Genomic DNA, 14,198 nt, shown 5'->3' with positions numbered 1-14,198 from the left:
TGAGAGGCCATCTGGTTCTATGAGCTCATGCTTTTTGTGTTCCTTTTCAGAGAGCCAGATTCATTGCTCTCTAAACCCGGAAAGCCAGTTCATTTCAAAGTTCGCATGCATGGTTTTGAAAAAATTTGCATCTAATGCCTCCTTGTGGATTTTCACAGTATCACTCTTCAACATATCGCATGGCATTTCTGTCTTTACCACTGTCTATGTGTATATGTATATATATACTTGTCTTTTTACCGAAAGGACTTAATTTGTCTTTGGCAAATTAAGCAACTAGAGGTCTTTTCTGCTGTGATTTTTGTCAAGTTTCATTTTGACAGTTTTACATGTGTGCTGTAGGAAGCCAAAACTTAATAGCATACTTTACTCTTCGAATCTGTTTCACTTTCTGCTTTCACAGTGGAACAAGTGTTTAAGAAAAAGGAAATAAAAGAGCTAATCGCAGGCCTCTGACACTACTGCTGATCTGTCCTTTACTCCATCTTCCTCTTCCAATTCTGCCTGAAGTCTCTAATCATCTTCCAAGGGAGTAGAGCACCAGGGCTCTAGAGCATTTTCTTGCAAACTCAAGAGAGAAGCTCTGGGTTCCCTACCACACACCCAGTCTTTGGGACCTTTGGGTTACTGCTTGTTACTCTCCAGTCCAGACCTTGTCACTCTTCCCACTTCCTTTTTCTTCTCATTTCAAGTTCTTGGCAGTCTAAATTTAACTTGGGAGCCTACTGGGGAAGGAAAGGTAATTTGGTGATGTGTGCACTGCTTACCTCATTCCTGGCACACGTGTGGCGCTCTCCTGGGGGAGCAGGAGAGCACTGGGCTGGCCGGCTGCCTGCCTCCTTTCTGCTACTCTCTCTGTCCACTGGGATCACGCCTGTTCCCAGCAAGGGGCGGAGGAGGAGATGGGCTCTGAGAGTATTAGCAATGATGTCAAGGGACCACATATTTCCCTGGCACAGGAGTTGGTGGAAGGCCAGCCCTGCTGAGTCCGAGAGGAGAATTCCTCCCCAATCCAAACCCTGTCTCTAGCATTAAGTAGCTTCCGTGAGATGCAGGAAGGATGAAGCCACTAAGTCAGCCACGAGCCAATCCAGTCTCCAAATAATGTGTGTTGAAAGGTATGGATAATATACAAACAGAAGGCTCAGTTAGGTATCCGCTTTGTTTCCAAAAGAGCATGTGTTTGTACTAAACTGAAAAAATTTGTTTTTCACTTCAAACTGACAGTTCATTTACTAACTGCGGTTCTCGAACTTATGGTTACCAGGGGGGAAGGGTTGGGGGAGAGGGATAGATTGGGAGTTTGGGATTGACATGTACACCCTGCTATGTTTAAAACAAAATGCCTTTCCATGAAGAAAAAAAAAAAGCTGCAGTTCTCACTACCCACAGAATTAAGATGCATTTCTAAAAGCGTAAGGGTTTCTAACTTTCCTGAGTGAGCATTATACAAAGTTTGGGTAACACCATATATGTTAAAAGCTTCGTTATTGCTTTGCACTGTGGCCTTGGGCTAGTTACTTAACCTCTCTGAGCCTCAGATTTTTCTACCTGCTTAATGGAGCTAATAATACCTATTTCATATTTAGCTCATAGGGGATTTTGGTGAGTATCAAATGGATTTTGTCAATGCTTTTTTTTTTTTTTTTGGCATCTATGAGGTGATTTCTGTGCTTTATTCTATCGATAAGGTACATTACATTAATTCATCTTCATGTGTTGAACCAACCTTACATTCCTGGCATAAATCCCATTTGGTCGTGATGTACAATCCTTTTTATATGTTGCTGAATTCACTTTGCTAGTACCTTGTTGAGGTCTTCTGAATACATATTCATAAGAAATATTTTGTAATATTCTTTTCTTGTGATACCTTTGTTTTTTGTATCAGGGCAATACTGACCTCATACAATGATGTGGGAATTGTTCCCTCCTCTTCTGTTTTTGTTTCTGTTTTTGTATTTTTTTGAAGAGTTTATGAAACATTGTTAATTTGTCTTTAAACATTTGGTAAAATTCACCAGTGAAGCTCTCTGGTCCTGGACTTTTCTTTGTGGGAATTTTTTTACTAAGTTAATTATTAACTCATTCTCTTTACTTGATATAGATCTGTTTAAATGTTCTATTTCTTCTTGAGTCAGTCTTGGTAATTTGTGTCTTTCTAGGAAGTTATCATTTAATCTGTATTATATAATTTGTTGGCATATAATTTTTTCACAGTATTCTCTTATACCACTTTTTATTTCTCTAAGACGGTTAGTAATGTCTTCTGTTTCATTCTTGATTTTAGTAACTTGAGTCTTCTCTCTTTATCTTAAATGGTCTAGATAAAGATTTGTCAATTTTATTAATGTTTTCAAAGAACCAAGTTTTGTTTTTTTAAATTTTCCTTATCTTTCTAGTCCCTACTTCATTTATTTCCACTCTAATTATGTAATCTCTCTCCTTCTGCTTTGGGTTTAGTTTGTTCTTCTCTTTTTAATTTCTTCAGGTGGAAAGTTAGGCTATTGATTTGAGACTTTCTCTTTTAATGTAGGCATTTGCAGGTATAAATTTCCCGGTAGGCACTGCTTTAGCTGCATCCTATAAATTTTCATATATTGTGATTTTGTTTTCATTAATCTCAAAGTGTTTTTAAATTTCCCTTGTGATTTGTTTTTGATGCATTGGTTGTTTAGAAGTGTGTTACTTAATTTCCACAAATTTCCGAATTTCCAAATTTTCCTTCTGTTATTGATTTCTAATTTCATTGTATTGTGGTCAGAGAACATACTTTGTATGACTTTCTTTAAATTTATTGAGATTTGTTTTATTGCCTAAAATATGCTGGGTATGCTGGGGAGTGTTCTATTTGCACTTGAAAATTATGTATATTCTGCTGTTTGGTGAAGTGGTCTATAGATGTGTGTTTTGTCTAGTTGGTTTATAGTGTTGTTCAAATCTTCTGTTTCCTTGTTGACCTTCTATCTAGTTGTTCCACCATTATTGAAAGTGGAATACTGAAGTGCCCAACTATTATTGTTGAATTCTCTATTTCTTCCTTTAATTCTGTCAGTTTTTTCAAGTATTTTGGGGCTTTGTTGGTAAGCGGATAAAATATGTTTATAGTTGTTATATCTTCTTAGTGGATTGACCTTTTTATCACTATAAAATGTCTTTCTTTGTCTCTAATAACACTTTTGGTCTTAAAGTCTATTTTGCCTGATGTTAGTATAGCTATTCTGTCTCTCTTTTGGTGACTGTTTTCATGGTATATCATTTTCCATCCTTTTGCTTCCAACCTACTTGTGTCTTTGAATCTAAAGTGTGTCTCTAGTGGACATCACATAGTTGGATCACGTTGTTTCGTCTATAATGCCAATCTCTGCTTTTGGTTGGAGTGTTTGGTCTATTTATATTTTAGTCCATTTATGTTTACCTGTGTTGTAACATTACAAATGTTCTTTGCTTCTTCATGTGGATTCAGTTACTGTCCTTTCATTCAGCCTGAAGGACTCCCTTTGGTATTTCTTGTAGGGTAGGTCTGCTAGTGACACATTCTCTCAGTTTTTGTTTAACTGGAAATGTCTTCATTTTCCCTTCATTTCTGAAGGATAGCTTTGCTGAATATAGAATTCTTGGTTGATAATCTTTCTTTCAGTGCTTTGAATATGTCATTCCACTCCCTTTGACCTCCATGTTTTCTGATGAGAAATCGTTTCTAATCTTCTGAGGAGCTCTTATACATGATACATTACTTTTTTTCTTGCCGTTTTCAAGATTCTCTGTCTTTGGCTTTCAACAGTCTGGGTGTGGATCCCTTTGAGTTTATCCTGTTTGTACTTCATCAAACTTGTTAGACGTGTAGATTCATGTTTTTCATCACATTTAGGAAGTTTTTGACAACTGTTTCTTCAAATATTCTTTTTTTCCCCTTTTCCCTCTCCTCCTTTTTGGGTCTCCCATTATACTCCTCAGACTGGATAATCTCAATTGATCTATCTTCAAGTTTGCTGATTCTTTTTTCGGCCTGCTCAAAATTTTGTTGAGCCCCTCTAGTAAATTTTTAAATTTCCATTTTTATACTTTTCAACTTCAGAATTTCTATTTGGTTTTTTTTTTTTCTGTCTCTTTTCATACTTTCCATCACTTTACTGATATTCTCTATTTGGTGAGACATCATTCTCACACTTGTCTTTAGTTCCTTGGACATGGTTTCCTTTAGTTCTTTGAACATATTTAAAACAGTTGATATAAAGTCTTGGGTAGGGACTTCCCTGGTGGTCCGTAGTTGAGACTCCGTGCTTCCACTGCAGGGGGTGCAGGTTCGATCCCTGGTCGGGGAACTAAGATTCCACATGCCGCGCGGAAAGTCTTGGTTAGGTAAATCCAATGTCTGGGCTTCTTTAGTGACAGTTTCTATGGACTGACATTTTTCTTCTATGTAGGAGCCTTTTTCTGTGTATGTTTTATACTTTTTAATTGAAACTGGACATTTAAAATAATATAGCAACTCTGGAATTTAGATTCTCCCTCCTCCTCAGGGTTTGTTATTGTTTTTGTGTTGTTGTTTGTTCCTTTAGTGACTCTACTGAACTAATTCTGTAAAGTCTGTATCCTTTGTCATATGTGGGCCCTGAAGCCTCTGCTTGGCTAGCTTAGTGGGATGCTAATGACTGGACAGAAGTATTCTTAACTGCCTGGAACCAATAAGTCCCCCAGTCTTTGCCAGTGGGCTCTGTGTGTGTGTTGGGGCATGTGTTCAACTCCACTTTAACCTTCACTTCCTGCTTACACAGAGCCCCAAGGTTAGCCCGAGGATGAGTATCAAGTGGAATGACAGTTTTGAAAAACACAAATGAGAGCTATTATTGCAGTCTGTTATCTTCTGTTATTCTCAGACCAGGTCATTTGCTCTTTGTAAGCACAGGCATTTTCTGACTTATAAACACGTAACTTATATGTAAACACCGAACTTATATGCCTTAGACCTCACAACCACCGCCAGGGGCCTATGTTGAAAAAACAAAGAGAAAAATAGAAAGAGCTGTGAGCTTTTAGAGAATCTGTGGTTTCATAAGGGAAAAAAAAAAAAGCTTCCAAAAAAGCAGAGATAGTCTTGGGTAGTTTCTTAGCTGCCTGCATCCGCATTACTTGGGATGTTTTGTTAAAACTCAGGTTCCTGGCTCCATCCCATATCTTTTGAGTCAGAGTATCTTGGGTTGGGTCCAGGAGTCTACATTTTAAACTAGCTCCCCAGGTGATTCTTATGCATACTGATGATTGAGAAACAAGGGAGGTGATCCTGTAGGTGCCTTCCCATCAGGGACTAAGTGGCTCATGATGTCAACTGTGCTCAAATACTAATCTCCCCTTTCAATGACTGAGTTTTTAAAAATTTCACTTTTTTAATTACATTTACTCAAATTCCACCAATTAGAGATTTACTGGCATCTATGAGAATATTTTTTAACAGCTGCCGGAGTGAAAAGATTAACATTTACTCACAGCTCTTTTAAAATTAATCTAATCAGATTGCATTTATCCAAACAGCTGGCCAAGGTGATTTACAAGGAAAGAAGGAAGTTTTGTTTCATTTTAATTTGACAGGAAGATAGATACTTTCGTGGGATTCAGAAGACTTTAGGGGAAAAATAGGCTTGTGTTAATTTATGCAATAAAAGCATGGATTGAGAGGGAAGGTAGGAAAAGATACTAGATAAAGCAGTGGATACTTGCCCATTTCAAAATATTGTGCATACAACCAGGAAAGGGAGGAAAAAATTTCTTTCTCCTTTCTACTTTTAATATTACCCGTTGTCTTAGAACCTAGAATTCAGATCAGTAAAATGTGTATTAAGGAATTATATCAGCTGCTGCAGGGCTACTTAGGCTCTCGTGGGCTGTCTAGAGACCTAATCACTATTTAAACCACTACGTAGAAGGCTCTTTATTGAAAAATGTCTTCTGGTTTCCAAATAACACACTTCCTGATATACTTTTTGATTCAGCCCATTTGACAGTTTGAGGTTGGATCAAATTTGGATGCGTGAAATTTATGTGTTCAAATTCCAAGCTGATTTCTCCCAATCATCTGTATACTTTTAGGCCATTTCTCCTTGAGGAGTTTTGTGTTTAGTTCATACAAATTCAACATTGAAAAAATAATTAGGGGAGTTTAGATTCTTATCAAATTTAATACATTCAAAAATGAAACATGATTTAAAAAATTATTTCACGTTTTGGGTCTTTACTACTCTGACTTGTCTCTATTAATGAGAGTAATCAAGAGATTCCTATCCCCTGCCCCTTCAACCCAGTTTAGGATGCATTGTCCTGCCTTCAGTTTCCAGAATTCTATTACAAATGCATGGACTAGTAAATCACATTTCTTATTTCCTTCAAGGTATTGCACAGCGATGTACAGCTATCAAGTACCACTTTTCTCAGCCGATACGCTTACGAAACATTCCTTTCAATTTGACCAAGACAATCCAGCAAGATGAATGGCACCTGCTTCGTGAGTATTTCTGGGAAAGGGTCAGAGAGGGTCAGAGAGGAGATGGTGTCTTTCTGAACAAAAAGCCTTCCCACCAGCCCTTTCAGATTTGGACTGAAAGATGCTGTGCTGATCCTGCGTGGGCCTCTGGGCCCCATCCGACTTGGTCAGAGACTCAGAGAGTCATTTCACTCTGCCATGGTCACAACTTGTTTGCAGATCAGATGCGTGAGAGTCAGGCGTGGGGCTTTGTGAGACAGTGCCGCGAGCGTGTCTGTCCTTGTGGCATCAGTATACGAGCCACCTCCTGAGAGCAGTCTTTACCAAACCATGTGGTACAAGGCCCTGATCTGGCGCTTATCTTAGTAAACCAAGGAGACTATACCTTGGGTGTGTTATTTTAGTTTTCTTTATCCAATATTCATTTTAGTTACTGTGTCTATCTCAGACCTTGGTACTTCTGCTAAAATATCTTTATAAGTATATGTTGTAATTTTCTCAGAAAGTGTCTGTTATCTCCACATCCCGATGGCAGGAACTATCTTTTTTACCATCAGGAAAATGTGAAACTGTAGAAAGGATTGTGCCGTGTGACACCAAAGGGGACTGATATTTACCTGAAAACTGTCGATTCATGTTGCCTAGGGATAGATAATTCAGAAAAGCAAAAAACTAGGCCTAATCCTTTTTCGTGTTTACCCTAATCAGAGGTTGACATTGTCATTTCCAATGCAATCAACGCAAGGACTTCAGTGATCTTGTCTGGTGACCAAAGTCACTACAGGAAGCCAAGTAGAGTTTCATTTTGTAAAGTCAAGTCTCTCTACAGATCAAAGGGCTCTATTTTGAATCTCAAAGATGTAAATGGAAGCCCTTAAGATACTGCCCACAGCAGTGGTGTAATGTTATAAATATTATGATCGGCAAATTTAGGACTTGGAAAGTCATTGGCTAAAATGTGGCTTATTTCTGAGTAGTATCACTTCCTGAAAATTTTCTCTTGCTGGCTGATCTTAATGGTCATTTCTCAGCAGATCTTAGTTAGAGCCTTATCTAAGTCTTCTTACATCTTCATTCTTTATGAGTATGTTTGGAGTTCTTTGCCTTAATCATCTATGCAGAAAGCCACACAGTCACTGGTTTTCGGCAAGAAAAGATCATCACAGGGTCCTGAAAAAGAGCCTTATCTCTTTACTCTAAGAGTTTGTACCCTGTTACTGCCCAGCAAGACAGTACTGAGCATCCTCCTCTTAATTCTCTCTGAGGTTCTCATGGAAAGATGCTTTCAGCAGGCTCAGGCATGGCTTTTTCCAAGAAGTCACACTTGGTGATCTGTACCGTGTTTACCAGATAAGCTTAGCATATCCCGTACTAAGGCAAATCCCATGTGGATTATATCTGAACCTTGTGCCTTTTAACGGCCATAGAAAATAAAACTCGAACCACAGGGAGTTTAGGAGGTTGTGAGAAAATGGTGACTGAGCTATGATTACACTGGATGTCTCAAAACGACTTACACCTTAATATTAAACAGCCCCTTTAAATGATCAGTGCCCGTGACCCCTAGCTCTGTGATGGTCTACACTGCCCCTTCTAGGCTGCAATGCCCTGCTTCAGTTTAGATGCTCTGAGCTAGAAATGAAAAATCCCTTGAAAAGAAAGGGATGGACCATGTATGACAAGGGCAAGACTGAAAGCTACCGTGATCCACCCTGTATACATCATCCTGAGTTGCCAGAGGCCACAGGAACACACAGTGAGGTGGTGGCTGCCTGGGCACCTTCGCAGAGCAGCCCACGCTCACACAGCGGGGTGTGCCTCTAGTCTTGGTTCCATGTGTGTGCAGGAGTGCATGGTCCACCTTGCCTAGACCTGTTCACTGGCTTCAGCGGCAGACTTGTGTTTGGGATCTGTTGCTCTAAGAAGGATCAGAGAAATTTAGCTCACGATTTTTAAAATTAGCTTCATTCAAAAAAAAGAGGGAGAGAAATAGAAAGAAACAGCAAAATAGCAGGAGGGTGGGCAACTGGAGTGGAAGTGTACCCATACATCCAGCCAGTCCGTCTCTTGCTTTGGCCTAGAAGGTGGGCCAGGGCCTGGGTTCCTGGCCCAGTGATCACAGTCGTGTTTTTGTGATAGACCAAACTTCTTGTGTGTTCAGTGGGGCTTGGCCCATGGGAACAGCCTTTTCTTAACCTGGGTACTTGGGAGCTTGGGTTGTAGGGCCTATGTTTAAGGGAAGAGGGCCTTAATGAGTAGATGTCCTATATGTGCATGTTGGGCGCTATTTCAGTTACAGTTGCCTTCACTTTCTCAAATCCTTTTTGAAAATCAGCAGGAGGAAGTATAACTTAAAAATAAAGTAATTGGCATCCTTGGTGCGCTCTTTCCCCAAAGTCAGATTAATTACAGCCACTACAGTGGTGGTGACCTATGATTCTGTTGCTCTTTGGAGGATAATAAAGATCTTTTGCAAACCTTCCTCACTCTCAGTTTACTAAGTAACTTGTTACCTCTTACCCTTGTTTACCCTGGTGTCCGCTGGTCTATTTTCTACTTGATACGGACTTCTCCATGGACTCAGGGAGGGTAGATGCTGACCCCTCGACTTGTTACACCCCATCTGTCCTCTTATGAAATACCTAGGAAGTTTATTTCCTAAATCGCCGTGGCCCTGAAGACCCTACACCTGTCCATGTAACGTATTAGTTTTCACAATGTATACGAAGCTCTTCGTTCTCGAATTTTCAATAACTCTCCTTCTTCTGCTTATTATTTTGAATGTTTGTGTTTTGAGATTAGATTTAAGAAGAATCACTGCTGGCTTCCTGGGCATGGCTGTGGCCGTCCTGCTCTGTGGCTGCATTGTGGCCATGGTCAGCTTCTTCTGGGAGGAAAGCCTGACCCAGCATGTGGCCGGACTCCTTTTCCTCATGACAGGTACGCGGAACACCTCTGACACCTCTCCCAGCAAAAGCAAAGGCCTCACTGCAGGCGGCTAGCTTCACTTTGTTATCTATCCATTAATTTTGTTTTCACTTGTGAGAAAAGCAACCAGAAGGTCATTTGGCTTTGGTGGGCAATACGGAATTTAAAGAAAACAACAGTGTTAAAAACGCAGCCCTGATTTCCCCATTGTGGCCCGTTACAAGGTTAGATGGAAATGTCTTGGGTTTAATCTTCATATGTGGCAGGTCTGATTTTTCTGTCCCATTCTTTCCTATTGTGCCCCTAACCCTGGCATGGACTCTTGGCAAACATGGGCCATTGCTTCTCAGGAGCCCTCCGGGAGAGGGTAATAGCTCAGCACAGCCCATGCCTCTGGGCTGAAGGTCAACTCAAAGTCTATTTCTTAGTGATGGAGTCATTGGTGTCATTTTTACATACAAAACATTCATTCATTTCACTCCACAGATACTTTGTGAGGACTTACTATGGACCGGGCACTTCTCTACATACTAAAGACACATAATGATTAAGGCAGACAAAATCCTTCTCCCTTTCTGTTGTGGGGAGACACAAACAATAATTTGTGATCGCGATAAAAGCTGTGAGGACGGTAAAGGAGGTGGTGTAGGGGACCCTCTTCCACATAGGGAGTGCGCTGCGGGCAGAGGAAGGAACGGTGCCAAGGCCTAAGTCAGGGATGGCTTGACGTGTGTGTTTCGAGCCACAGAGAGACCAATGTGGCCGGAGGGCAGGGAAGGAGAGGACAGTATCCCATGAGGTGGAGAAGCAGGCAGGGGCTTGGATTTTAATCTTAAGGGTGGTGGGAACCACCAGAAGGCTTTACGCCGAGGAGTGACTTGCCGTTAAATCAGGAGATTGGAAGGGGGTGTGTGGAGACACGACTATGGTCTTTTCGATTGTCGGGTGAAGAACATTTTTGTCTAAGAAGGAGTCAGCAGCTGAGTTGATGGCTGAAATTGACTGAAGGTGGCTGCGGGGAAGAAATCTTTCCTCCCGCTTTTTCCCAGAAAATTGTGTCTGTGATTAGTGAATGCCAAGTTAACAGTTTCACAAAGTACGCTGAGCATCAGGGGTAATAGCACTCTAGATGTATAGCCGTTTTGAATAAGCTTATTCCTGCTTCTCTGGAGTTCTGTTACTCAAGCGACCACAACTGGGGTTTCTAGCACTGCTTGCTGTCATGGTCACTCACTCAAGCCTGTGTTCCCTGGAGGCGGCAGCACCCCTTGGTGACTGGCACCATTTTTTCTGTCTTTCAGGGCTGACAGGTAGGTGGTGCTTTGCCTTCTGGTTGGTCAACCAGTCAGCTCCTGTAACCCAATTAACAGACAGACGTCCTTCCTTCTTTCTAAGTCCTGTCGGCGCCTTTCCGACCCCATGAGATGGCGCTGTAACCAGCAGTGACCTGCAATAACGGATGATCATTGTAAGCGTCCCGGCAGAGCATTAAAAAAAAAAAAGTCACCTGGCCTTTGAATAATTCTTAGCAGAAAAACAACTTAGGTTTTCCAGACTTGGGTGAATACACAGAGGCTGCAGGACTGTAGCCCAGGGAGGCTAAAATTCTAGTTTCTGAGGTTTTGGAGGAGGATTTGAACCTTCAAGACCAGCCATTGGGAGGGTGCCTGCCTACAGGATTCATTAAAATCCAAAGTGTAGGGACTTCCCTGGTGGTCCAGCGGTTAAGACTCCACGCTCCCAATGCAGGGGGTCCAGGTTCGATCTCTGGTCAGGGAACTAGATCCCGCATGCCGCAACTAAGAGCCTGCGTGCAGCAGCGAAGACCCAGCACGGCCAAATAAATAAATGAATAAATATTAAAAAAAAAAAATCCAGGGTGTAGAATGAACAGGTGAGGGTGTCAAAGAATCATAGAGGCCTGTGCTGTCCAGGGGATTTCTTTAAGCTTAATGGTCATGAAATATCTCCCCCCATTTTCTTCCCTTCCTTTATTAGTTGGGCCCCCATTTTTCTAACTCTTGTCCTCATATACATCAAAGAAGTATTCACGACCCCCCAGCCCTGGAAAGGCCCCACGTAGCATCCTCAGGAAAATGAAAGGAGCTGAGGGCCAGACAAAAGCCTCAGTAGGAGTAGTTTTTAAAGGACCCTTGTAATGTGGGTAATGCATGAATAATTTAGGATGCTCTTAGATATCAAACAATTGTTGGCATGAAAATAAATCACAGGACCATAAAGTCAGGCTCAGTGAGCGTTTCTTGGGAGGCAGAGGGGCTGGTTTGGTTTTAAATGAAAGGAGGATGGGAGTTCAGTCTTGCATTGGCTCAGAGGAGAGCTAGGAGCTGAGTTTCCAAAGCCAGCCCCACCTTCCCCTGCTCAGCCCTCATTCCTGAGCCATCTGTGTAACTCTGGGCCAGACTGGCTCGGGGCTCAGCAGGATTTATCATCAAAAGCCCCTGTGCAACTGTTAAAAACAAAACAAGCAGAACAATAGCCATAGTAGCAAAAACCCATTGCAACCCCAAAACACCCTAAACTTATAAACTTGAAGTTTGATGACCAGTCCGGAAGGGTGGACAGACCTACCACATAACACTGGCTTTTTTTTTTTTTTTGCTTTTTTTTGGAATAAAGGGAAAACCCACTTATAGATCTCACTATCTGAAAAATTAGTTGTTAAAATATTTTCCTTATCCTGGACCAAATCTTGCCCAAGTCTTTGTCTCACTAAAGACAACACCAAAAGGGAGAGAAGTGGCTGTGGTTCTAAAAGGGTAGCTCAGGGCATCCTTGCAAAGGAAATGGTCTGTGTCTGGACTGTGATGGTGGCCACATAATCTGCCCACGTGGTGACATTCCGTGGAACTAAGTGCACACACACACAAGTGAGTGAGTGCATGTAAAAGTGGTGCAATCGGAATAAGGTGGATGGATTGTATCATCGTAAGTTTCCTGGTTGTGCTATTATACTAGAGTTGTGCAAGACGTTACTATTCGGGGAGATTGGGTGAAGGGTATACAGGATCTCACCGTGTTATCTCTTTCAACTGCATGTGAATCTACAATTATTTCAAAATAAAAATTTAAAAGAAAAAAACAACAACAGAAAAAAAGGAAAGAAAAAATGTTTGCCACCATCATCACATGGAAGGTATTGAATATTTTGTTTTCTGGGCTTCCATTTATCATCATACCGTAAGCGTTCCCGGTGGCCTTATATTGTTCTGTGTTCGGTTTGTAATAGCTTTTAATAGCTGCATGTTCTTCCATGGAGTAGATTTGCCATGTTATTTTCCCTTACTGTGGGATTTAGGGAGGTTTGTTTCATTTTTGCTACTACAAATAATCCCTTTCCTTTGTAAACACCAAGATAACTATGTTAATCCATTGCATGAGATAAATTAGCTGTAGGACCTTCCCACGTAGCAGCAGGAGATGAGAGCAAATAGGGTTAAAAGAATTGATTTTAATGAAGCAGAAGTGTCTTCAGCAGTCTTAGTCGGCATCGCCCCACAGATTTTTGATGCTAAACTTAGCCTCTTCTAAGGCGCTGGCATCTTCATTCTCTACCTGAATTTATTAGCCAAACCTTCAATGAAGATCATCAGTGATGTGACAGTTTGAGATGTTAAAATGGAAACTTGGAAACAATCTCTCTCCTTAGGCCTTATTGCCTACTGACAGCTCTTGATTACCCACACGTGGAGCAGCAGGGCTGCTGACTGTCACTTCCCATCCCTAATTCCCTGGGGCCTCTCAAGGGGTCCTCCAGCAGGGCCAGGGGCACAGAGCCTCAAATGTAGCCTTTTGACCCCATGTCCTCTGAAGTTACACACACACCGTCACGGAGGCATATCCAGAGATAAGGGAATAAGACTTATGATCCAACAGTGAGGGGCTGCCCTTTACCAGACCACACTGCCTCCTGCGCTGCGAGTGAGCATTTCCATCAGCTTTAAATGAGGCATTCTATTAGATTGCTGTTGTGCTAGTATGATGATTATCATTTGTTAGGAATATAAATATTTTAAAAGGTTAATTTATTCAATGCAAGTATTTTTAAATACAATTTTTATGTCTCTGTAGTAGGGTTTTAATTACCCTTTAATATACTGGGAGTCTTAAAAATTGGATAAAGCTTGATCCTCCCTTGATGGGGGCCTCCATTCCCCTTCATAGGCTGTGCTCTGAGTGGCCACTGCCTACGAGGCAGGGCCTTCGGGTCAGTAGAGAAAGAAGAGACAGCCCAGGCTGCCCCAGCAAAGCTCAGGGACCGGTAACACCCACGCTAGGCCACCCATTGTTTTGCTTCAATACATTCAAATTAAAACAAAGACTCCTCTGTAGGTGTATTGAATTCTCTAGGGTATCCACTGATTATGATCTAAAACTACAGGTCCTTAATGCTGTATCTGAAGCCCTTGGGACCAGGTGCATTTTGGAATTCAGGATTTTTTTTTTTTTTTTTTTTTTAGTTTATTTATTTTTGGCTGCCTTGGGTCTTTGTTGTTGAGCGCGGGCTTTCTCTAGTTGTGGTGAGCGGGGGCTACTCTTTGTTGTGGTGTGCGGGCTTCTCATTGCGGTGGCCTCTCTTGTTGCAGAGCATGGGCCCTAGGCGCATGGGCTCAGTAGTTGTGGCTCACGGGCTCTAGAGCGCAGGCTCAGTAGTTGTGGCGCACAGGCCTAGTTGTTCCGTGGATCTTCCCGGACCAGGGCTTGAACCTCGGTTCCCTGCACTGGCAGGTGGACCCTTGACCACGGCACCACCAGGGAAGTCCCTGGAATTCAG

The 14,198-nt window shown here is 41.6% G+C and overlaps 1 protein-coding gene across 5 annotated transcripts in view; it reads left to right on the top strand.

The window, feature by feature from the left end:
* Positions 1-14,198, top strand: part of TMEM178A (transmembrane protein 178A) — a 229,639-nt gene that overhangs the window by 209,083 nt on the left and 6,358 nt on the right. For 4 of the 5 annotated variants that reach the window (XM_079940541.1, XM_079940542.1, XM_079940543.1 and 1 more), the window contains 2 exons: positions 6,386-6,499; positions 9,281-9,418. In XM_079940541.1, coding sequence (XP_079796667.1) covers positions 9,313-9,418 — 106 coding nt within the window. In that variant the 5' untranslated portion in view covers positions 6,386-6,499; positions 9,281-9,312. The remainder of the gene's footprint in view (positions 1-6,385; positions 6,500-9,280; positions 9,419-14,198) is intronic. The other variant, XM_079940540.1, reaches the window with a different exon arrangement.

This window comes from Stenella coeruleoalba, assembly GCF_951394435.1.
Source record: "Stenella coeruleoalba genome assembly, chromosome: 13".
Lineage (NCBI taxonomy): Eukaryota > Metazoa > Chordata > Mammalia > Artiodactyla > Delphinidae > Stenella > Stenella coeruleoalba.
This window is presented reverse-complemented; position numbering and strand designations above follow the sequence as displayed.